Source organism: Pelobates fuscus, chromosome 3 (assembly GCF_036172605.1).
Source record: "Pelobates fuscus isolate aPelFus1 chromosome 3, aPelFus1.pri, whole genome shotgun sequence".
Lineage (NCBI taxonomy): Eukaryota > Metazoa > Chordata > Amphibia > Anura > Pelobatidae > Pelobates > Pelobates fuscus.
The window spans coordinates 364,261,626-364,285,112 of record NC_086319.1 but is presented as its reverse complement, the minus strand read 5'-3'; the positions used below and the strand labels follow the sequence as shown (position 1 = coordinate 364,285,112).

The window sequence follows — 23,487 nt, the reverse complement described above, 5'->3', positions numbered from 1 at the left end:
CTCCGAGCCCATTTACCCCCCACACCTATCCATGTGTCCCATGAATGGCTATAGTACCAGGAATGCAGCTTCGTATTTCTGGCACTATAGTATCCCTTTAATATGTTTGGATATTTTTAAGATGAATATTAGGTTTACATTTTTAAAAAATATTTCTCGAAATATTAAATCATTTGCAAAGCTTATCTAAAAATAGTCCTTTATCCTCACAGCATTACTAAGTTGTATTGTGTTTCATTCATGTGTATTGCAGTTGAACAATCCAATTTATTTTGCTAAAAAGCAAAGGAATTGTGTAAGTTATAACAAAATATCTTTCATTTGTTACTAAATTCTCATGTCCTTTATAAATCTATAAATGGACAGCATAAGAAGCTTTCTATATTTGTCAGTGACCACCAGTTGTGGACGTTTGTTTTGGTTTTTTTTTTTTTGTCCTACTCCCTTGGACAGAGGTAGTGAATTAGATGGCAATTGGCAAACTGTGGCAGGTGTTCAGATAAGCGAAACATATGCAAGCAAGCTAATTTTCTTGAGTACTTGAGAGCTCAAGAGCAGTACAGGTGGACTTCAACCTTATTTGCTAGTAAAGAGGGTTTATAAAAGGTATGCTAAATAAACAGAAATGTCCATTTGTTAGAATTGATATGTCATATATCATAAAACTAGCTAAAAGAAGGAAGTACATTTTTACTATGTGTTAATAGACAAAGATAAGTCAGTTGTGCTCACTACTCGTCCATATCTATAATGACTTGCTGTACCCAAGAAACTTCTATGAGTAAAGAGAGACTGAAGGGGTAACCTAGTAAACCAAGACACTGAAGAAAGGACATAAGGTAAAGGAACATTCCAATCACTATGTAGTGGTTATGGTCAGGGCCGGCCTTAGGCATTTAGACGCCCTGTGCGAAAAATCTTCACAGCGCCCCCCCCCCCCCCGTCATCCATGTATGCTGTTATGTTTGTGTTGTCTGTGTATGTAATAGTACGTGTGATGACTGTGTGTGATGTGTATGCTATGTGTGATATTTGTAATGGGTATATTAACAGTGTGTGATATGCGTGTATTGGTTGTATGTGACACACACACACAGTCAGACGGCCATACACACACAGGAAGACATCCACACACACACACACAGGAAGACAGTCATACAGACACACAGTCATACACACACAGAGGCAGACAGTCATACACACAGAGGCAGACAGTCATACACACAGAGGCAGACAGTCATACACACAGAGGCAGTCATACACACAGAGGCAGTCATACACACAGAGGCAGTCATACACACAGAGGCAGTCATACACACAGAGGCAGTCATACACACAGAGGCAGTCATACACAGTCACACACACAGAGGCAGACAGTAATACACACAGACAAACACACAGAGGCATACAGTAATACACACAGACACACAGTGGCAGACAGTAATACACACAGACACACAGTGGCAGACAGTCATATACACACACACAGACAAACACACAGGCAGATAGTCACAGACAAACACACAGGCAGATAGTCACACACACACAGAGGCAGACAGTAATACACACAGACAAACACACAGGCAGATAGTCACACACACACACACAGAGGCAGACAGTAATACACACAGACAAACACACAGAGGCAGACAGTAATACACACAGAGGCAGACAGTAATACACACAGAGGCAGACAGTTATACACACACACGCAGACAGTCATACACACACACACACACACACAGAGGCAGACAGTCATACACACACACACACAGACACAGAGGCAGACAGTCATACACATAGGCAGAGAGTCACACTCACATGACAATCACACAGTTACCTGTGGAGTTAATTGTGGAGGCAGTGCAGCTCCTGGTGACTGGTGGGGAAGCAGGGACTCCTTCCTGCTTCCCCTGCAGCAGTTTTCCGGCGCTTTTAGCTCCGCCCCCGCCGCACGGTAAGCTCCGCCCCCGCTGCAAATTTAAAAAAAAAAAATTTTTTTTTTTTTAAATCGGCTGTGCGGCCGCACGGCGCCCCCTGCTCCATGGCGCCCTGTGCGGCCGCACAGCTCGCACACCCCTAAGGCCGGCCCTGGTTATGGTTTCATACAGGCTCCAGGTGAGCTGCATGCTCAGTATGAGTTAAACCTGATGGTGCAATGGTATAATGAGAAAAATGACTGGGACATAGCAATACCAGGGTACTCTTTATATAGAAAAGACAGGGAAGGCAAGAAAGGGGGAGGGGTGGCCCTGTATGTAAAGAATAGCATAAAATCTAGCCTAATAAAGGTTAGTGAGGCGAACATAGAGTCAGTTTGGGTTACGTTAGAATTTGGTAATCACACAGTAACTCGTGTAGGTGTGATTTATAGGCCCCCAGGACAAATTGAAGAGTTAGATAATCTACTAGTTGAAGAAATAGCTAAAATGACAATGAAGGGGGAAGTTATCATCATGGGTGACTTTAATCTTCCTGATGTAAATTGGAAAACAAAAATAGCTACTTGTGCCAGGAGCACACATATTCTAAACTCCCTACTGGGATTGTCTCTAAAACAAGTCGTTGAGGAGCCAACTCGTAAAGAGGCCATACTAGATTTAGTGTTAACAAATGGAGATTTGGTATCAGATATTACTGTAGGTGAAAGTTTAGGATCCAGTGATCATCAGTCAGTGTGGTTTAATATAAGAACAGTGACTGAGTCACACCACACAAAAACAAAAGTTTTAGACTTTAGAAAAACAGACTTTTCCAAAATTAGAATATGTGTAAAGGAGTCATTATCAGACTGGAGCAATTTAAATGGAGTCCAAAAGAAATGGGATTATTTAAAAGTTGCACTACTGAAGGCAACAGAAAATTGCATTAGGCTTGTCAGTAAAAGCAAAAAATTCAAGAAACCACTGTGGTACTCCACAGATGTAGCCAAAATAGTAAAAAACAAAAAGTTAGCCTTTAGTAATTATAAAAAAAACCAGAGTGAGGAAGACAGAATGACCTATAAGATTAGGCAGAAAGAGGCTAAGCAAGTTATAAGAGCTTCCAAATCACACACAGAAGAGAAAATAGCACAGTCAGTAAAAAAGGGGGACAAAACCTTTTTTAGATACATAAATGAGAAAAGAAAAGTAAAACAAGGATTAGTTAGATTAAAAACAAAAGAAGGAAGGTATGTAGATGAGGATAAAGGTCTAGCTGACTGCCTCAATGAATATTTTTGTTCGGTATTTACAGATGAAAATGAAGGAAAGGGACCTCAGTTAAGAAAAAGGATAAATGAGTCATTTATTACACGTGAGTTTACAGAGGAAGAGGTTCTATTTCATCTGTCAAAAGTAAAGACAAATAAGTCAATGGGACCTGATGGAATACACCCAAAGCTATTAAAAGAGCTTAGTGGTGTACTAGCAAAACCATTAACAGATTTATTTAACCAATCATTGATAACAGGAGTAGTCCCAGAAGATTGGAAGTTAGCGAATGTTGTGCCCATTCACAAGAAAGGTAATAGGGAGGAGTCGGGCAACTATAGGCCAGTAAGCCTAACTTCAGTAGTGGGGAAAGTGATGGAAACCATGTTAAAGGATAGGATTGTTGAACATCTAAAAACACATGGATTTCAAGATCAGAGACAACATGGGTTTACTTCAGGGAGATCATGCCAAACTAATCTTATTGATTTTTTTGATTGGGTAACTAAAATTATAGATCAGGGTGGTGCAGTAGACATTGCTTACCTCGATTTCAGTAAGGCTTTTGACACTGTTGCACATAGAAGGCTTATCAACAAACTACAATCTTTGAGTTTGGATTCCAATATTGTTGAATGGGTAAGGCAGTGGCTGAGTGACAGGCAACAGAGGGTTGTAGTCAATGGAGTATATTCGAAGCTTGGGCTTGTCACCAGTGGGGTACCTCAGGGATCTGTACTTGGACCCATTCTCTTTAATATTTTTATTAGTGATATTGCAGAAGGTCTTGATGGTAAGGTGTGTCTTTTTGCGGATGATACTAAGATATGTAACAGGGTTGATGTTCCAGGAGGGATAAGCCAAATGGAAAATGATTTAGGTAAACTAGAAAAATGGTCAGAGTTGTGGCAACTGACATTTAATGTGGATAAGTGCAAGATAATGCATCTTGGACGTAAAAACCCAAGGGCAGAGTACAGAATATTTGATAGAGTCCTAACCTCAACATCTGAGGAAAGGGATTTAGGGGTGATTATTTCTGATGACTTAAAGGTAGGCAGACAATGTAATAGAGCAGCAGGAAATGCTAGCAGAATGCTTGGTTGTATAGGGAGAGGTATTAGCAGTAGAAAGAGGGAAGTGCTCATGCCATTGTACAGAACACTGGTGAGACCTCACTTGGAGTACTGTACACAGTACTGGAGACCCTATCTTCAGAAGGATATTGATACCTTAGAGAGAGTTCAAAGAAGGGCTACTAAACTGGTTCATGGATTGCAGGATAAAACTTACCAGGAAAGGTTAAAGGATCTTAACATGTATAGCATGGAGGAAAGACGAGACAGGGGGGATATGATAGAAACATTTAAATACATAAAGGGAATCAACACAGTAAAGGAGGAGACTATATTTAAAAGAAGAAAAACTACCACAACAAGAGGACATAGTCTTAAATTAGAGGGACAAAGGTTTAAAAATAATATCAGGAAGTATTACTTTACTGAGAGGGTAGTGGATGCATGGAATAGCCTTCCAGCTGAAGTGGTAGAGGTTAACACAGTAAAGGAGTTTAAGCATGCGTGGGATAGGCATAAGGCTATCCTAACTATAAGATAAGGCCAGGGACTAATGAAAGTATTTAGAAAACTGGGCAGACTAGATGGGCCGAATGGTTCTTATCTGCCGTCACATTCTATGTTTCTATGTTTCTATGCAGTGATCAGCTGTGCCTAGCTAGAGAACAAATAGAGAATCCTAAGCAGGAGCTTCCTGTTTCCCCTAAACGCTGATAATTGTGGTGGACGGGGGGACCTCCGGTAAGGAGCACTCCTGGCAAAAGTACCATGAGAGCACTGTAGTGGTTATGGTGGTTGAATTGGTCAAACAAAACCTAACACTGTAGGGTCAGGAACACAAACATATTCCTGATCCTATAGTGTTAAAAACACCATCTGACCCCCACCCTTTACCCATCTAAATCTAGCAAAACCCTATTTTTATTTCAGTCTGCTGCTGCTGGCTCTGCTCCTGATCTACCTGCTTGGCTGACATCAGAAGTGTTGGTGATTCAATCAGAATGCTGTCACATAGGAAAGCATTGGATTGGCTGAGACTGCCAGGGAGGCAGATCAGGGACCGATCCAGCACAAGCCTAACACTTTCCTGGCCAACCAGCATCTCCTCCTAGAGATGAATTGAATCAATGCATCTCTATGAGGAAAGTTCAGTGTCTACATGCAGAGGGTGGAGACACTGAATGGCAATGCTGCACATTGTGCAGCACTGTCCAAGGAAGCACCTTTAATAGCCTTCTGAGGAGTGACCAGTGGAGTTATCACTAGGTTGTAATGTTAACAATACATTTTCCTCTGGGGGAAAAAAATTGTTTTTTTTACTGCAAAAAGCTTAAAGGTAATGATTATACTCACTAGAACAAATACAAAAAGCTGTAGTTGTTCTGGAGATCAGTGTCCCTTGAATCTGAGTTTCAAAGAGATACTGCTCTGGAGAAAATCGTGGGGGTAACAGAATAGTGATGTTCCGGGAGAGTGCAGGATGGAGATGTGCTTTCATCTTTTTAAAAAAATAAAAACCCTCTCTTTCTGGATTTTTATATTTTTGGGAAGTTGGTTTACACTTGGCATCTCTCAAAATCCCTAGCGATACCTGTGCCCACGGACAGTTGCAGACTAATATGAGAATTGCCAGGAATTCAAAGTGAATTTCCAATTGAAAACCAAAACAGAACAGATTTTTTTTTTTTCCTAATTTGGCTATGTTGGGCCTACATTTTGAAATCCACTCTGAGTTTCCAGCAAATCTCGCGATAGTGAATAACTCTAAGGGTTTTTCCACTCTGTACTGTCCATACCTATATCATAAAATCACCGAGAGGTATTGCGGGGTTTTTTTTGGTAGGAGCTATACAATCTGAGACCATGTTTTGTGAAATTATTGTAAATGTTAATTTGTTAATATACTGTTCTGTACTTACACCACACTTAAGTTGCGATGTAATATAGATCCCCATCATGTACATGGCAAAATGACAGCTGTTACTGCTGTTTGCCCACTAGGTGGCAGTAGTTAACTAAAATAGTGTTGACTAAATTTTGGTAGTGTTCTAGACTGGATGTAAAATAATGCCGTTTCTTGTAATACCTTTTTTTTTTTTTATTGAACTAACAGTAATGAAGATTTGCTTTGTTAAACGGCTATTTTCAGTGCTATATAAAATGCAATTCTAGTACACTTTAGCTTAGTATGATGCCGCAGAGAGAGCTAATAGAATATTGCTTTCGTGAAACATTGGTTTTGGTTAGCGTTACCCTTTGCTGTGCTGCCCTTCCATTAGTCTGATCCTACAGAGCTGACATCACTTTCAGTCGACGGAGTGGAAGAGCAGGTATAAGGGAGGACATGCAGCCATGGGCTGTCTGATGCCAATATGCTGGTGTTTGATGCCAAATCTGCACCTGATTCACTCTTGTTCTGGGCTGGCTAATGATGCCCCAAAGACACAGCTGGAGGTGGGGTTACACCTCCAGCACCAGAGCTGCCGTATGTGCAGTGTTGCATAGCAAAACACTATACATACATACTCCAGGTACCATGATCACTTCAAGTCAGTGAAGTGATCATTATCATTATTATTATCGCCATTTATATAGCGCCAACAGATTCAGTAGCACTTTGCAATATTATGAGAGGGGGGGTTTAATCATGGTGCTAGAGTGACCCTTTAAATATTTTGTATAAATAATGAGAATGTAAAACATTCTCATTAAATCGTGCTGAACAGGCTGGTCAAACCTTTTTCCATGGGAAGGTTGGCACTCCAATAACCTGGAGCGTGTGAAGCGCTTACCTTGTTCCTTTCAAGATGATCCCTCACCGTTTTTTTGGTCGAGTTGATCCTCTTTTTGGTGTCATAACAGGCTCCACACTTCCAAACCTGTGGGTAGGGTCAGCTACCATTTTGTTTACTCAGATTAATTTTATAGTCTCATAAACTCCTGTTGATAAAGTTGTCAGCTTCCATAGAACGGTCAAGTCACACAGTCGCTCCATGTGACCAGCAATTTCCACCTGTCTCTCTGATCACCTAACAGACCTGCTTTGTCACTTGCTGTCAGGAAGACTGAGATAAAAAAAAATTGTATCAAGTGTAACCAGTTTCAGGGCATTTATGCCAATACTCGAGCAATATATCTTGAATTCAACAACATTTTTACATTTTAGGCTAGAATAGCATAACAGAAAATTTAGGGATTTTAAATTATATAGGAATTTTACCTGTTCTATTTCATGTCCTAAAATATAATTATTATTATTTTTTTAATTCTCTTTGAATTCCCAGCAATTCACACTTTAGTGCTTAACCCTCTCTGTGTAACTTTATCATTCACTCCCCAAACCAACCTGCTGCTCCCTCCAGGCTCCTGGCAGTATAAGGAGCTTCCTAAACAAAGTGACAGAGCATTCAATCAAGCTCTGCAATCACTTTACAACATGCCATAAGTTGCTAAACGGACTTTAATGAGACTAGCTGCGCTGACTTTCACACTTAGATGATTAAGTGTATCATCGCCTGCCTCTACCAAGATGGCTTCCCCAACTCACCGTCCGCAGGCGGGGTTACTGGTCACGTGAAGGGAAGCGCGGGCGCTCATTGGCTGTCCCGGTGCGGTCTGATCAATGGGTGGGTTAACCCGTCGGCCTGACACAGCCAGATGGAGCCTGGGATTGGCGGTGACCCAGGACGGGGAGCCAGAGCTGGGGACCCCAAACAGGTAGCACTTGTTGATCCCCGACATTATTTCATGTCTCCCTCTAACTGCTTCCAGTCACTTACCCATTATTGATACATTTACCCTAATTTGTATCTAGGGGGGAAAGGGGTGCCAATCAATGCCCAGCTGACACCGGGTACAGGGGGCAGCCATTGCTGGTTGGCATGAGAAGGCATGCCGGGGTTCAGGTGTCTGGCAGCATGGTCAGGGCAGGCAGTGGCTGCATTGGGGTTAAGTTATTATAATTTTTGTTTATTTTTTTCTGTTCTGGTTTAAGATGAGTCACTTCCTTATCTGTCCCCAACCCATGGCTTTCCTGGCCAGACCCAGCATGTGTTTAATGTTGGCATAGTCTGAGTAAAAAGAGTCATTCTGGGTGGGAAGTTCTCAAAGTGGAGCAGTGACATTCCATTTGGTTTCCATGGTGATTGCTCCACTTTTAGAACTTTGCCCCAGATTAATTCGTTATACAGACTTCTCCAGATCTACTTGCTGTTGGCCAGTACATGAAAAATGCTGCCCTGGCAGTATTGACATACAGGGCATGAAGGAAGTGAGTTTATCCAGCAGGCAGGAATCCCAAAGTTACTGAGCTGGTTAATTCTCTTCTCTCCCCATATCCCCAGTAGCATAAATGGCTACAAATGTTAGGACATTGCTTTTATTGTGCTGCCAATAACACACATATATTTAGAAATATTAATATTGAGTTTATTTTTTTTTTTCAGAATGTTTTCAAGGGAATGTGTATTTAAATAATTTGTGCAGAGTGGTTTTCTACATAATTGCTCACTTTGATAGCAGATGATTGCATAAAATAAATTAACAATTATATACAGTAGTCAAATTTGAAAATGTTGTACAGTGTCATTGCAAAATTATGATTTGTAATCTTTATAGTAGAACTTTATCAAGGTTCCCTCAGGAAATGAAAGGACTAATTTTTAATATTGGGTTAGTGAAACCATGATATGTGCACCATAACGATCTCATTAAAATCAGAGGTTTTAGTGCCACTCTCATGGTTATTCACATAAGTGAGAGTTCAAAGTGAATTTAAAATTTCATGTCAAACTAGCTGAACTGGAAAAGTTCTCAGCTCTGTCATCTGGGCTCTCCGTTCGGTTGGTCTGGCCTTTAAATTAAAAATTCAGCACTTTCAGTCAGTTTCTCTGGATAAAGCTCAAGAGGTGTTTGTTCATACATGATTAACCCCTTAAGGACACATGACATGTGTGACATGTCATGATTCCCTTTTATTCCAGAAGTTTGGTCCTTAAGGAGTTAAGGCCTCACGACCAAAACATTGTATTTTATTTTTGTCTTTTTTACCACAATAAATCTTTGAACCTGCACCCTTTATTGTGATGTCTGTGGACCTTTACCTAAAGAGTTGTTAGTTAAGCTGGCTTGTCAGCATTGAAGAGATTTCCCGAGGCATTCTGAACAATGTGATCTCCCTGGTCACTTATGCTTGGACAACACACAAAAAAAAAGGAACTGCACTCTATCACTTGAGCCAAAAGGGTGCTTTACCGGACCCAGGGACAGCACTTGCCCAGCAAGTAAACACCAGTTGAAGAAATGGTCCTGATACTCCAGTGTTCCAAAGACACCTTAATTGGAACACTATCTTACAATTTCTTCAACTAGTCTTATGCTTGTCTTATTATTTTGTTTAATTTTTAAGTCTAGTGGCAGTTTGTGGCATATTTTTATATATTTAAGCTACTTACAGACGGTGTGTAGGACTGTTTAATCGGTTTTGGATGCAATTCAGCCAATAGTTTGGAATTTCCATCAGATGAAATGCAGAGCTTGCCAGTGAATATTTCAGTGGTTTAGACAATTCGATAAGTCCCTAATTTGGTGCCCTTATGAGAGAGTGCCACATTTAAGGGTACCAAATTAGGCAGGAAGTTGTGCTTAGTAGATGGCTCACTATTTTTGTATCCTTAAATATGTTAATCCCACATAAAGATACCAAATTAGGGAGCTATCTACTAACATAGTTACATAGGTTAAAAAGAGACACACGTCCGTCAAGTTCAGCCTTTCTTGCTGTTGATCCAAAAGAAGGCAAAAAACTCTATATTTTAAGTGCTTTCTAATTTTGCAACAAACTAGGAAAATATTCCTTCTTGACCCCAGAATGGCAGTCGGCTTTCTCCTTGGATCAAGAAGCTGTTACCCCATATGTTACAAATGATATCCCTGAACATGTTTTTGCAAGTATTCATCCGGTCGCTGTTTAAAAATCTGTATAGACTCTGATAAAACCACCTCTTCAGGCAGAGAATTCCACATCCTTATTGTTCTTACTGTTAAAAAAAAAAAAAAAAAAAAATCCTTTGCCTTAGACTGAATCTCCTTTCTTCCAGTCTAAATGTGTGACCTCGTGTCCTATGTGTGGTCCTGTTTATGAATAGATTTCCAGACAATGGTTTGTATTGTCCCTGAATATATTTGTATAATGCTCATATCCCCTCTTAATATTTGCCTTTTGGCTGTTTAGTAGATAGCTCTCATTTTGTTCCCTGCCTGGTGTAGGATTTTCATATTTAAGGATACCAAATTAAGGCGGGAGCTATGTTTTTTAGTAGATGGAACTAATTTGATATCCTTCACTTTGGCAAGCCCATGTCAAGGTACCAATGAGCCATCTACTAAGCTGCTGAGAGACCAAAATAAAGAAAAGCCATTTTCTTAATTTGGCCTTTGCACTATTTAATAGATAAGTCCCCAATGAGGTACTCTTGAGTGGGATCGCCATATTTAAGGTTACAAAATAATGGAGCTTATTTTGCTATTTTTGATGAAATAAAAATGGCACGCTAACCTGGTGCCCTTAAATATAGCAATCCCACATTAGGGTACCAATTGTATTAATTTCTAAATAACTGAATTGCGCAAGGAAGAATAAAGAACCTTAAATCCCCCTTTTTCTGTCTAACAGGAATGGGCAATGGAGTCGAAGGGCCCCAGCATTGAGAAAAAAGGTCCATATCTGATGGGCAAGGGTCCATCAATACAAGCCAGGTTCCGTGAGTATTGAAAGTGGTTAGTGATATTGGGAGGCCTTGATGGTGTGATGATGGTGTCTGTGCTTAGTCACCGTGTTAAATAAACATTTAGGTCCAGTTGTGTCTTTTGTTTAAAGGGATACTATAGGCAAAAAAACAGCTTTAGCTTAATGAAGCAATTTGTGTGTAGAAGGCTAATAACAGAGCAGGAGATAAGAATTAAACAGATTGTGCAATAAAATAAGTTTACACATAAGATGACTCTTTACAGGAAGTGTTTAGCCTTAGTCGGTCACATGCAGGGAGATGTGACTAGAGTTGTGTAAATAAAATGAATTACCGTATATACTAGTGTATAAGCCGAGGCCCCTAATTTTACCCCCAAAATTTGGGAAAACGTATTGACTCGAGTATAAGACTAGGGTGAGAAATGCAGCAGCTGCTGGTAAATCTCTAAATAAAATTAGGTCCTAAAAAAAATTGAATATTTATTTACAGTGTGTGTATATAATGAATGCTGTGTGTGTGTATGAGTGCAGTGTGTGAGGCAGAGCCTTGGTGGGGGGTGGGCATTTTTATTTTTTTATTATTTTATTTTAATAGTTTTTTTTTTGTTATATAATTTTTTTTTTTTAAATTATTATTTTATTATTTATTATTATTATTATTATTATTATTAATATTTTTATTATTTTTTTCGTCCCCCCTCCCTGCTTGATACATGGCAGGGAGGGGGGCTCTCACTCCCTGGTGGTCCAGTGGCATTGGCAGTTCAGTGGGGGAGGGGGGCTGGCAGGAAGCACTTACCTCTCCTGCAGCTCCTGTCAGCTCCCTTCTTCTCCGCGCCGGTCCGTGCAGCTCCTCTGTCAGCTCACAGTGTAAGTCTCGCGAGAGCCATACCATGACCCCGCGGCTCTCGCGAGATTTACACTGGGAGCTGACCGAGGTGCTGAACGGACCGGCGCGGAGGAGAAGGGAGCTGACAGGAGCTGCAGGAGATGTAAGTAAACGCTCTGCAGCCCCCACAGCCCCCAGTCTGTATTATGGCAATATAAATTGCCATAATACAGACACTTGACTCGAGTATAAGCCGAGTTGGGGTTTTTCAGCCCAAAAAATGTGCTGAAAAACTCGGCTTATACTCGAGTATATATGGTAACTCTTAAATGACAGTGAATTGAGCAGTGAGACTGCAGGGAAATGATCTATACACCAAAACTGCTTTATTAGGCTATAGTCGTTTTAATGCTGAGTGTGCCTTTAAGCAACTGGTTCAATTAAAGTTGCAAGAATACCCCTATAAATACAGATACAATTGTTTCTCATAAATGAGCCTCAAAATAAGGATTATCGGGACAATACTGCTGGGGAATTTCCATGCCATGTAATCTGACCGGGATACAGACATGGAATTGATAACTGTCCACCGCGGACGATATGTTTTTGAATAAAGTGTCCTTCTAAAAACGAAAGCAGCAAGATGGTCTGAAAAACGCAAGAGTCCTTGAGATTTGTTGATAGTAATATATGGGGGTTTCCCCATGCTGGATGAAGTATTTATTGTTGATGTTCTTCTTGGTACCTGAGGAAGTGCCTTTTCGTATATATGAAACTTGTGGTAAGAACGTGTGGATCTCCTTTTATATGCTATCTGCGCCGTTCTATCTTTAACCTGCATTTTTTATTAATATTGATTATGACGAGTTAATGTCAAATCTTATCTACAAAACCATAAAAAAAAAAGGCGAGAACCAAATTCTCATTCAGATCATAGTGACAGCGAGGAAGGGATTATTACAAAACTAATGACAGATTATCATCTTCAGCCCTTCCTATTTTCCTTTTTATTGATAAAGAGAAACAACGTATTTAGAACTACGGTATTTCTTGTTCAAAAATCCTGTATAATTTCAAAGTGTTTGATATTCACGTAAGCTCTGTTTGATGGTTCGGTTTGTAACAGTTTCCTAACATTGCCAATAAAGCACACAGACGCAGGAGCCATTTAAAGCTCTTGCAGGTGTAATAAACGTCTAATGCTTTTTTTAAACGTGGAGAAATTCTATTGGTGGATGTTCCTGAAAGCAGATTGCCATCATCGAGGCTGTCAGTAATCCGTTTAGTAAGACCATCTGCTATTTTACATGTAACTGTGTGGTTACCTTTATCTTACATTTAAAATGCAAAAAATAATGCTGATTATATGAAAACGCATCTAATCAAGCTTGAATCTAACTGGCATTTTTTTAATTTAATGAAGAAGAGTAAACTTTGGTTTCTTCCTCCTCCCGTCCTCCCCTTCCCCACCCCCCCTGAATTTTCTAACTTTGGTGGAAGAGATTAGGCAGACCCTGAGCAACTTCTTCCTGCGGCTTTTTTTTTTTTTTATAAATCCGGATGCTAGATGGGTTTCCACCTACAATCCTGTTTGACTCCATGATTTGGTAGCAAACCATGGACTATGAGCGTGTGCGGGGAGTGGTCTGCTACCCTGCAGGTGCAGACTCTATGCTCCCTGTGGGCCTTAAGGGACACTGGCCTAGCAAATCAGGAAATCTTTTTGATATCCCCACTGACTGGTGGAACAGTACGTAGCTCCCCTCATGCAGATTCGAAAGGCAAGCAACACAGGCCGTGAATATTCTATCCCAAATCCACCCAACTTAGAAAATGATTGAGGGGGGGTGGCAATAAATCAAATAGTAAAAAAGTTTTTATATTGCCATTTCTATTAAAAATTTAATGAATTAAGGATTTTAATGATAATTAAGAAAATGTATTTTTCTTGCTGAGGTATGTAGCCCCTTCCTATGAATTGATTATAAGCTCTCGATGGAGCGGGTCCCTGCTGGGTTTACTTGCTCAGTCCGTGTCCTGTGTATTTAGTGTATCACTGTATCCCTGTCCAGAATATGTTAACACATTCAAAAACCCAGTAATAATAATTTTTTCACCAGGTGATTTGCAATTGTGTGTAATAGAGGAGATCACAACCCATGTAAATTCATGTTCAATTCAGTGGCCCCATGGCAATTAACCCTTTGACAGCATCAGTTACCTATTCAAAATAAACATAATTTGTATGTATTTAAAGGGAAACTATAGTGTCAGGAAGAGAAACTCGTTTTCTTGGCACTATAGCTTCCCCCTCGTATATGTATGTATGTGTGTGTATGTGTATATATATATATATATATATATATGTATATATGTATATATATATATACTGCAGGGTTAAAGCGATACTATAGGCACCTGGATCCAGTTCAGCTCATTGAAGTGGTCTTAGTGCAGTTCCCCAGTCCCTTTTTAATCCTGCAATTGTAATTATTGCAGTTATTGATAAACTGCAATAATTCCCTTGCAGGTTTAACTCCTCCTCTAGTGGCTGTCATACTCAGCGTGTTTATATGTCACGTGACATAAAATCCCCCATAGGAAAGTATGGATATGCTGGGCGAGGTCATGATTCCTCGATGATGTCGTGGGAGGCGGAGTGGGAGACTCTGCACTGGAAAGGTTAAAGTAACCACTAACAAGCTTTATTTTAATAATTTGTATGACAAACAGGTGGGGCTGTATTTCTATTAGGGACAGTAAAGTCTTGTGAATACAGAGTTGAAAGCACATTGGCAAGTTATGTCTCCGTTCTGAATATGTTACTCATTACAGATTGATTTTTGTCATTTTCACAAAGCTTTCATTTTATCAGCAGATAATAAACACTTCCTGGTAAAACACTGGAAATGCTTTAAATGGACGGTCATTGTTCATGCTACGGATGCAGCCAGTGTTAAAGATCATTAACCTTGCTTTATGCGGAAATAAAATGTTTGCTGGGGGTTGGGAGGGGTGGCCTTGATTCAGTAATTTTATAGGTTATTGTTCAATTGTATAAATGTTGGATAGGAGACATGGACTTTCTAAATTAAGATAATTTATAAATTTAAAAATAAATAATTTTTTTAACACCATAAGGACAGAGGCAATTGTACATGTTCTGACCAAAAACAAAACCTTAATTAGAGCTATATGTTTGTTCAACCATAATTTTCCTCTTTCATATTAAAGGGACACTGTAGGCACCTAGACCACTTCAACTCATTGAAGTGGTCTGGGTGCTGTGACCCTTTTGCACTTAGTGCTGCAATTTAAACATTGCAGTTCCAGAGCTGGATTCAGGTAAGTGGCTGAAGGGGTTTTAACCACTTCAGCTATGCGGAAGGGGGTCGCGAGGGAGGGGGGACCTAATAACCCTATAGTCTCAACAGAACCCCCCCCCCCCCCCCATTTACAGGTTTTATAGGGCTTTGGAAAGTTACACGGTCAAATATAGGGCTTGTCAATTAAATTCTCTGGACATTCTGCCTGGGTTGTCAGGCAGGTCCCCCAATATATAAGTAATAAAATCACATTTATGTAAAAATCATAAATATGCACGTAGAATTAAATGAGATATTTATTCTCATATATCATATTTTTATATATTATTTTTCCATAATTCTGTTTTTATTAATTGTATCTTGGGGTATCTACCCGACAATCCAGGCAGACCCCCTGCCTGAAATGGTGTAATCTGGCCAATCATGTAATCAGTGTCATTGCGACGAAGATCGGATGGGTGGGGTTAGCTGTAGCTGGACAGTCTCAGTTTCCACGCAGTCCCCAGCCATGGAAGGGGAGTATCCACTCTGCAGGTTGGAACCAATCGTCCGTGCGTGCTATGCCATCCTAACAGAGTTAAAGCATTTTTTGGACTGCGTAGCCCGCACTAAAATCGGGAAACGGCTATGAGCAAGTTTTTTTTTCTTTTTTTATTTTTTTTTTATTTTTGTATGTTTGTAATAGCTTTTGTATTACACATCCATGTTACAGTGCTGCCACCCATCCCATTATGGGTTAATAAGTGTGTAGGGGTTCATAAACATACCCTTTCTGTCTTATTCGAGAGTTTTAGCTGAAGACGGCAAAGTGAATTGTTAGTGTAGGACTCCCCTAAGAGGTTTTGCTTTGCGTGGCATGTGAGCTTACACTTAAATGTCCTTTTGAAATGATACTAAAAAACCTCCAGTTATTTAAACGTGCTTTGGGATAGAGCACAGGTAACTCTTTCTGGTTTCTGTTCTATGTATTTGGACTGATTGCTGCTGACCAGGAGTAGTGGGAGATTAAGCACAGGGATATTTGTGTGTTTATTCTCTGTCTCTGCTGGGTCGTTCTAGTCATTCATAGTGCAGTCTCACAAATTAGATGAAGTTTTAAAATAATAACAAAGTAGAATATTTTTATAAACTTGCTTTTTATGATTGTATTTTTAGTACTTTGCATGACACTTGTTCCACCACTGGCAATGTGAATATTCTCAGCATTTTTTTTTTTCAATTTTTTTTATTTTTTCCCCCCAGAAAGACAGAGAGATTTGGCCCGGGCTACATTAAAGAAGAAGGGCATGTTGGTAGTACCTGGGAAAGGAAAAACTGTTTCTAAAAAGTATGTTTATCTGATGGAGCAGAAAGTAGTATCAGACTGTTTAGTTACACAGTTACAATGTCTTCTCTCCTGTTTACAGGTCTGTAAAGTTCAATAAAGGCTACGCGGCTCTCAGCCAGGCTTCTGACGAAACACTAGTTTCTCTGGATTCGGACAGGTGAGGCTGTTTTGTGCTAAATATGTGATGTGCCGCCAAACCAGTGTAAGAATTTTCAGTATAATTTTTTTTTCACTATTTGTCTATAATGGCACTGCAGATATTTGAACTTCAGGAGACCTTCAGGAATTATTATTATTATTATTATTTATTATTATTGCCATTTATATAGCGCCAACTGATTCCGTAGCGCTTTATGATATTATAAGAGGGGGGATTTGACTATAAATAGGACAATTACAAGAAAACTTACATGAACGGTAGGTTGAAGAGAGCCCTACTAAAACAAGCTTACAGTCTATAGGAGGTGGGGTATAAAACACATTAGGACAGGAAATGGCAATAAAATAAAGTGGGAGTGAGGCAGAGCTGGAGGAGAGAGTAGAGTGCTGTCTTATATGAGAGAGCAAGAGACAGGTATATAAGGTAGAGGTTACTCTGGGAGGCCATAAGCTTTCCTAAAGAGATGGGTTTTAAGGCACTTTGTAAAGGATTGAAGACTATGGGAGAGTCTGATGGCGGTAGGCAGGCAGGCTATTCCATAGGAAGGGAACCGCCTGCGAGAAGTCCTGCAAGCGCGAGTTGGCCATAGGGGTGCGAGCAGCCGATAGGAGAAGGTCACAGGCAGAGCGGAGAGACCGAGAAGGGGCATACCTATGGATCTGTCAAGATATATGAGGGGCTAGAATGGTAGATAATGCTGGGGAAGTAGTCTCCTTAGAACAGCAGACTACATATAAGCTGTTTAATTGGTCAAATCAAAGGGAGTAGATGACATGTCATTGCCTGTTAATGGAAGCTTGGAGTGCAGTGATCAAGGGAAGGGCTAAGGAGTGCAGTCGGAATTGTGGGCCATTTGTTTTAGGGATAACTTTAGGACTGTCACACCATTTCTGTTCCCCTCTCATTTCCTGTATCCCCTCTCATTCTTTCAGTGATGCAGAGCTGGAGTCTAGATGTTCCTCTGGCTATTCCTCTGCAGAGGTAAGGAGTAAACAAATAAATATATAGTTCAAATCCATTAAGTTCAGCCTATCAAAGTGTAAAAAAAAACCAACCCAAAATGTTTGGCTGAGGGAAATTATACCGAATTAACTAAACTAGGTTTATTCTGGGCATTTCCTTAATATAATGTAAATTAATGTTTTAACAGAATTTTGTTGATTGGGATTTGTGATAATTTGAAAATAAATCTGAAAATACTGATTGCCATTTTGGAGTCATGGAGGAACCCAACGATTTAAAGTTATGCTTACTAATTTTAAAAATGGCTATACTTAAATAAAACCAGAGGCTTCTTGCACCTGCACCTTTTTGATCCTCTATGCTGATATTACTCTAGGACTATGCTTCCCCCCTACATATATTGATATTACATAGTGTGTGTGTGTGTGTGTGCTGTGTAGGTTCCAGGTAATGTTTAAATGCTACTTACCTTTCAATGTAAAGCTACCTTGGAGTTAATAGCACTGTTTGGTAACACGTCATGCTCAGTTGGAACTTTAACTCTATTCTTTGTGTCCACAGCAAGTTTCCCAAGACCTGAATCGGCAGCTCCTTCAGGACGGATATCACTTGGATGAGATTCCAGACGATGAGGACCTGGATTTGATCCCACCAAAACCTGTGCGTTCCGTGTCCTGTCCCTGTTGCCTAGGGGAGTCCTGGTCCTGCAGCATCCAGTGAATACTCGTGAGAGGAAGTTCCCCTTCCCCCAAGTTCAGAAAGAACCCTCTAGCATCACCTCTTCTATCTGAAGGTCATTGTGGAGTGCAGTGCGGAAGCAGGAGGTAGTCCTTGCTTACCATGCCTGGTAGATGGCTGTGCTCCTTGCTTGTTACAGAACATTCACCAAGAACTTGTCTGTGTTACACGTGCAGTAGATAAACCTTTGGTGAAGTGTTTCCATTTTTTGCCCACGTGTTGGGCATGCGTAAAGTCTTCTACCTGCAGTCTCTTGGTGGGATTCATCTCTCATACTGACAAAGAGAACATATGCTTATGATTGGAGAGAAGAGAGAAAATAGATTTTTCAAGTGTGTCCAAATCTTACCTTTTGATGCCCAAAGAGAGGACACACATCGTGATGTTTAGTTGTAACGTTAAGCTGAATTTGGATCTGCTTTGCCTAACGTATGACTCACACTCTTTTGCTAGCTCAGTATCTAGTATAGCTTTTGGTGTTCTGGATCTATGGGCCGTCATCTAGCTTTGTTCTACCTTTAGATACATCTAGATATATGGTTTTCTGAATGGCAGACTCCCTACATGTTACTGATTGCAGAGAAAGATTCAAATCAAGTTACACTGTGAGGTCTGTGAACAAACAAGACACTCTAATGTTACATTGAAATTGCAATCAATCTTTCCTGTTTGAAAAGAGGGAGCCATGCTGTTTATTGAGGTAGTTAACAGTATAAAGAACACAAACTGTGCTATAAAGAGCAATGAATCAATCAAATTGCACTGACCGGCAGAGCTCTTCAAACAACCCGTATTCATATATTATAACAATATTATAAAACACAGAGAATTTATTAGTAATCACATCTTTTAAAACAAGAAAGGTCTTATTTATTTTTTTTATACCTATTTTAGAAAGGTTTAGAGTGTATGGTATATATCTCCCATAAATGGGGTATATTGACGTTGGCAGGCTTATGCAATGTATGATCATATACTGTAACTAAACCCCCATAATTTTGCCTAAACTAGCACCATGACAAAAGTGCGCATGTTCAAGTGAGTGCAACCTTTCTGTTCTGTGTTTGTGTAAAATATAATATATATATATTTTTTTTTCTTCACCTCCTGCTTGAAGGGAACAGCACTGAATCTGTGCAACACTATCAAACCAAATATTTTAATGCAAACTGTATAAATTATAATATATTGCTTTTTTTCTATTGGGTGTCTTGAAGTGACCCTAAAATATTAATATAAATTGTGTATACCAGTCTAATACATGCCTGTTTAAAATCAATGCAATGCTGTGAGATGTATATTACTAACCCATGTCCCTTCGTTAAAGGACCACTCTAGTGCCAGGAAAACATACTCGTTTTCCTGGCACTAGAGTGCCCTGAGGGTGCCCCCACCCTCAGGGACCCCCTCCCGCCCGGCTCTGGAAAGGGGAAAGTGTTTAAAACTTACCTTTTTCCAGCGGTGGGCGGAGAGCTTTCCTCCTCTGATCCTCCTCTTCTCCTCCCCGTCGGCTGAATGCGCACGCGCGGCACGAGCTGCGCGCGCATTCAGCCGGTCACATAGGAAAGCATTCATAATGCTTTCCTATGGACGCTTGCGTGCTCTCACTGTGAAAATCACAGTGAGAATCACGCAAGCGCCTCTAGCGGCTGTCAATGAGACAGCCACTAGAGGAAATAGGGGAAGGCTTAACCCATTCACAAACATAGCAGTTTCTCTGAAACTGCTATGTTTATGAAAAAATGGGTTAATCCTAGAAGGACCTGGCACCCAGACCACTTCATTAAGCTGAAGTGGTCTGGGTGCCTAGAGTGGTCCTTTAAAGATTCATCTGCCAATGAATCTCAGTACGGGCTGTCTGTAGTAAGATGTTAAGGGGGGTTGGGCGGGACTGTTACAAACTATTAGTAATTGATTGCTTTGGTCTTTGTGTTTGGGCAGAGCCATTCCTCCATTTTTAAACCAAATTTTCTTGATTTTGCAAAACAGACACAAGTGTCATTACATCACAGTTAAGACTGTGCTAAGCCTTTATGTCAAAGATCTTTTGAGGGCAAGCCTAGCAAGTGAGATGGGCTCCCCTCCTCTCTGTGTACTGTGTATTTTTCTCTTTGTAAATCTTTGCTCTTTTCCACGATCTGTTCAGGGCTCAGATGAGAGGGTGTGTTACAGGAGGTTAAAGGGAAAATCTGTTATAAATAAGTATATTTATTGTAATGTTACTGATTACTACATTATATTATCCCACCGCCCCCCATGAAACAAAAAAGGAAAGTTTTATGTTTGCCTTTCATCCAGAGGAATCGCGCGGATGCTTCTCCGGCTGTTCTGAGATCCTCCTTTCACATGATCTCAGGGCAGTTCACTGCTTCTCCATGTAGAAGCATTATGACCCTAAGGCACATGCGCGGCAAACTCTGTGCTATCCTACAGACCTCTCGTGGAGAAGCATTACCCTAATGCTTCTGTATGAGGAGGTTTAGCTGCCTTTGTTGTCATCATGCTGGTTGTGATAACCCCACAGCCTACGGAAACTGAAGGTGATCAAGGTGAGGGAAGTGTCTTTAATACAATTTCTCAGATATGGCAATGCTCACATTTATCTGAGTTCAGGATCTTTGCACCCACAGCACTACATTAAACGTAGGCGCTTAAAATGTCCCTTTTAATAAGCACAGTTTTAGATAATGGGGCAGGTAAGGGCATTATTATAAATAATTGGAGACCTCAACCATAACAGCACAATATGCAGGTTTCTTTTAAATGATCACTATTTTGGGCCTGAAATTTCCAGTTCGCTCGGACTTCTAGACAATCCATAGACAAGTGAATGGCCCTGGCAGACCTTCCTGTGTTGTGTAATATCAGTGATCAGTGTGTTCATTAATAATATGCTTGAACACACAATACTGGTATTGCAGGATTTTCTATTGTGTGTTTCTTGGAGGAAGGGGGCATTAGATCAAAGCCAGTTCCCTGAGGAGACACAGGTTGTTTTATGTCGGTTTGTTTTTTTCTTGCTTTGGAACTAGCTTTGAGCAATTGGCTGTAGAGGTAAGTGTTCTGTGTTCTAAACACCATCAAGGCATGTTAGAGAATGTGACTTGCTTGGAACATAATGTGGCATTCTCTAATCTGCTTTGATAGTGTTTGAAATCTATCATAGGTGGGAAACGTTTTACCATCATTGAGAAAAAACAGGTTAAACCAGGTAAACCGTGTCTCTCTCGGAACTGCTTGAATACAATGCGTATTGAATCACGGAGCTAAAAGCCATGTTGACCTGCAGTTTTAATTATGAGTAACTCCACTTAAGGTGACATTTTGGGTGTCACTCAATATGTTATACAACATTTAAAACCAGCTGGAGGACTGCATTTAAAGCACCATAACCACTACAACAAGCGCTAGCTCTTATCGGCCTTTAATGGTAACCGATCACACCCTTAAATTTTTTTTTCCATCTTAAATCTATTTAAATAAGTACCTTTTGTTGAAGAGAAACTACAACCCCTGCATTTTAAAATAGATTTATATAAAGCATGCATATATCGAATAATTCCATTTGTCTCTAATGGAATTCCAACTGACAAGGAATTTCCAGAACGTTGCAAACTTGTTAGGCCTCTTGTGTTTCTTTATGGCGGTATGTTTGGTTTGTACAAACAACCCAGATCATTAGCTCTGTTTATGGCAGAGCAGTATAATTTATTACTATTGTATAATTAGATTTACTCTCATTTCGAAAGGTGCAGAGGGATAACTAGCTATTTTCTCATGGGGGAAAAAAAGCAAATCTAGATTTCATTTATTTTTTGTATAATTTTAGAGCAGAGGCAACTCTGAACTTTCAAACTGGCAGATCATGTTTTCAAACACCTTAGTGACATAACAATGCTTCATTACCCTGAGGGCACAGTGTGACTGACACCAAAAAAATGCAAAAAGGAAAAAAAAATAGTGAAATAAGGCTCAGCTGTCTGGTTTAAGATGCATGTCCCTATGTTTAATTTAACATTAGCCTTTAAACCTACCTATCAGCATTGGGACAGACTCCTCACTACAACCGGATCCTCCCAGCGATGGCTTTTTTTTTTTTTCTCCAATCATGCTTTTCAGAGAAGTATTGAAACGTCGACATTTGAAGCCTTAACCCCCTTAAGGACCAAACTTCTGGAATAAAAGGGAATCCTGACATGTCACACATGTCATGTGTCCTTAAGGGGTTAATCTACAGATCCAATGAGAAGCATTGGGCGCACACAGTGTCTGGCATCCGCTTACTCTACAGGCTGACACTGGATATCCAATATATTTAATAATGAAATCTATTTCTGTCTGACAGCCACTGGTAGGCATGGGCACTGCAGAAAAAATGAAGCGGTTTTTGTTTCTTAGACTTTCCCTTTTAACATAATTCTTTTCAGATGACAAACCTCTTCCCATGTTTGTACATAACCTGCAGTTGGGATAGCAATGTCACAGCAAATACCTGCAAAACCTGATTGTTTAATGATTGTGTAAACCTACGCAAACACACCTTTTCATAGAGTGCCATTCATACTTTCACCCAGTTACCGGTGAAAGTAAAAGGCCCAGAGTCGATTACATTGTAACTTTATTTACCATATCATTATTGTAACCAGACTTTCTTGGGGAGTTAATTTACTAAATCCAGAATCGTGAATTGATCACCAACCGGCTGTGACTAGAATGGAGTTGGAGGTGTGTTATTTTAAAAAATATATATAAAAAAATCTTGGCAATTCCACTATTTTAGCTTAAATTCTGCAATTCGGTTTTCAGTTCAATTAAATAAACCCCTGGGAAATGTGAATTGATATAGAAAATGCATATTTTAGCTAAAAGGTAAAGAGAAAGAATAGCAAGTGAGGGCATTGTCCTTTTCCTTTGCATGAGTAGGTGGTGTCATTGCTATGGGACGTCTCCCAACCATTATTTGCATCTATTGTCGACGTTACAGATGCCATAGAAGGAATTGACAAAGAATTTAATGCAAGACGTTGATTGAACTCTAACCCAATGTGACGATATTGTTTATTTAATACAAGGAATGCCCATTGTATAGATATGTAAAATCTGGTTAGGCAGAGATCGCTAATGAA

The 23,487-nt window shown here is 39.9% G+C and overlaps 1 protein-coding gene across 2 annotated transcripts; it reads left to right on the top strand.

The window, feature by feature from the left end:
• The first annotated feature begins 7,899 nt into the window (after positions 1-7,899).
• On the top strand, positions 7,900-20,238 carry FAM219B (family with sequence similarity 219 member B). 2 transcript variants are annotated; one of them, XR_010090408.1, is made up of 7 exons: positions 7,900-7,987; positions 10,944-11,031; positions 16,416-16,500; positions 16,580-16,657; positions 17,593-17,641; positions 18,185-19,673; positions 20,172-20,238. XR_010090408.1 is itself a non-coding variant. In XM_063445891.1 (6 exons), exons 1-6 carry the CDS (start codon positions 7,928-7,930, stop codon positions 18,341-18,343), a joined length of 519 nt encoding a protein of 172 aa, XP_063301961.1. In that variant the 5' UTR covers positions 7,900-7,927; the 3' UTR covers positions 18,344-19,682. The 2 variants fall into 2 exon arrangements, 1 of the variants encoding a protein (XP_063301961.1); XM_063445891.1 differs by lacking the exon at positions 20,172-20,238 and having other exon boundaries at positions 18,185-19,682.
• The last annotated feature ends 3,249 nt before the right edge of the window (positions 20,239-23,487 follow it).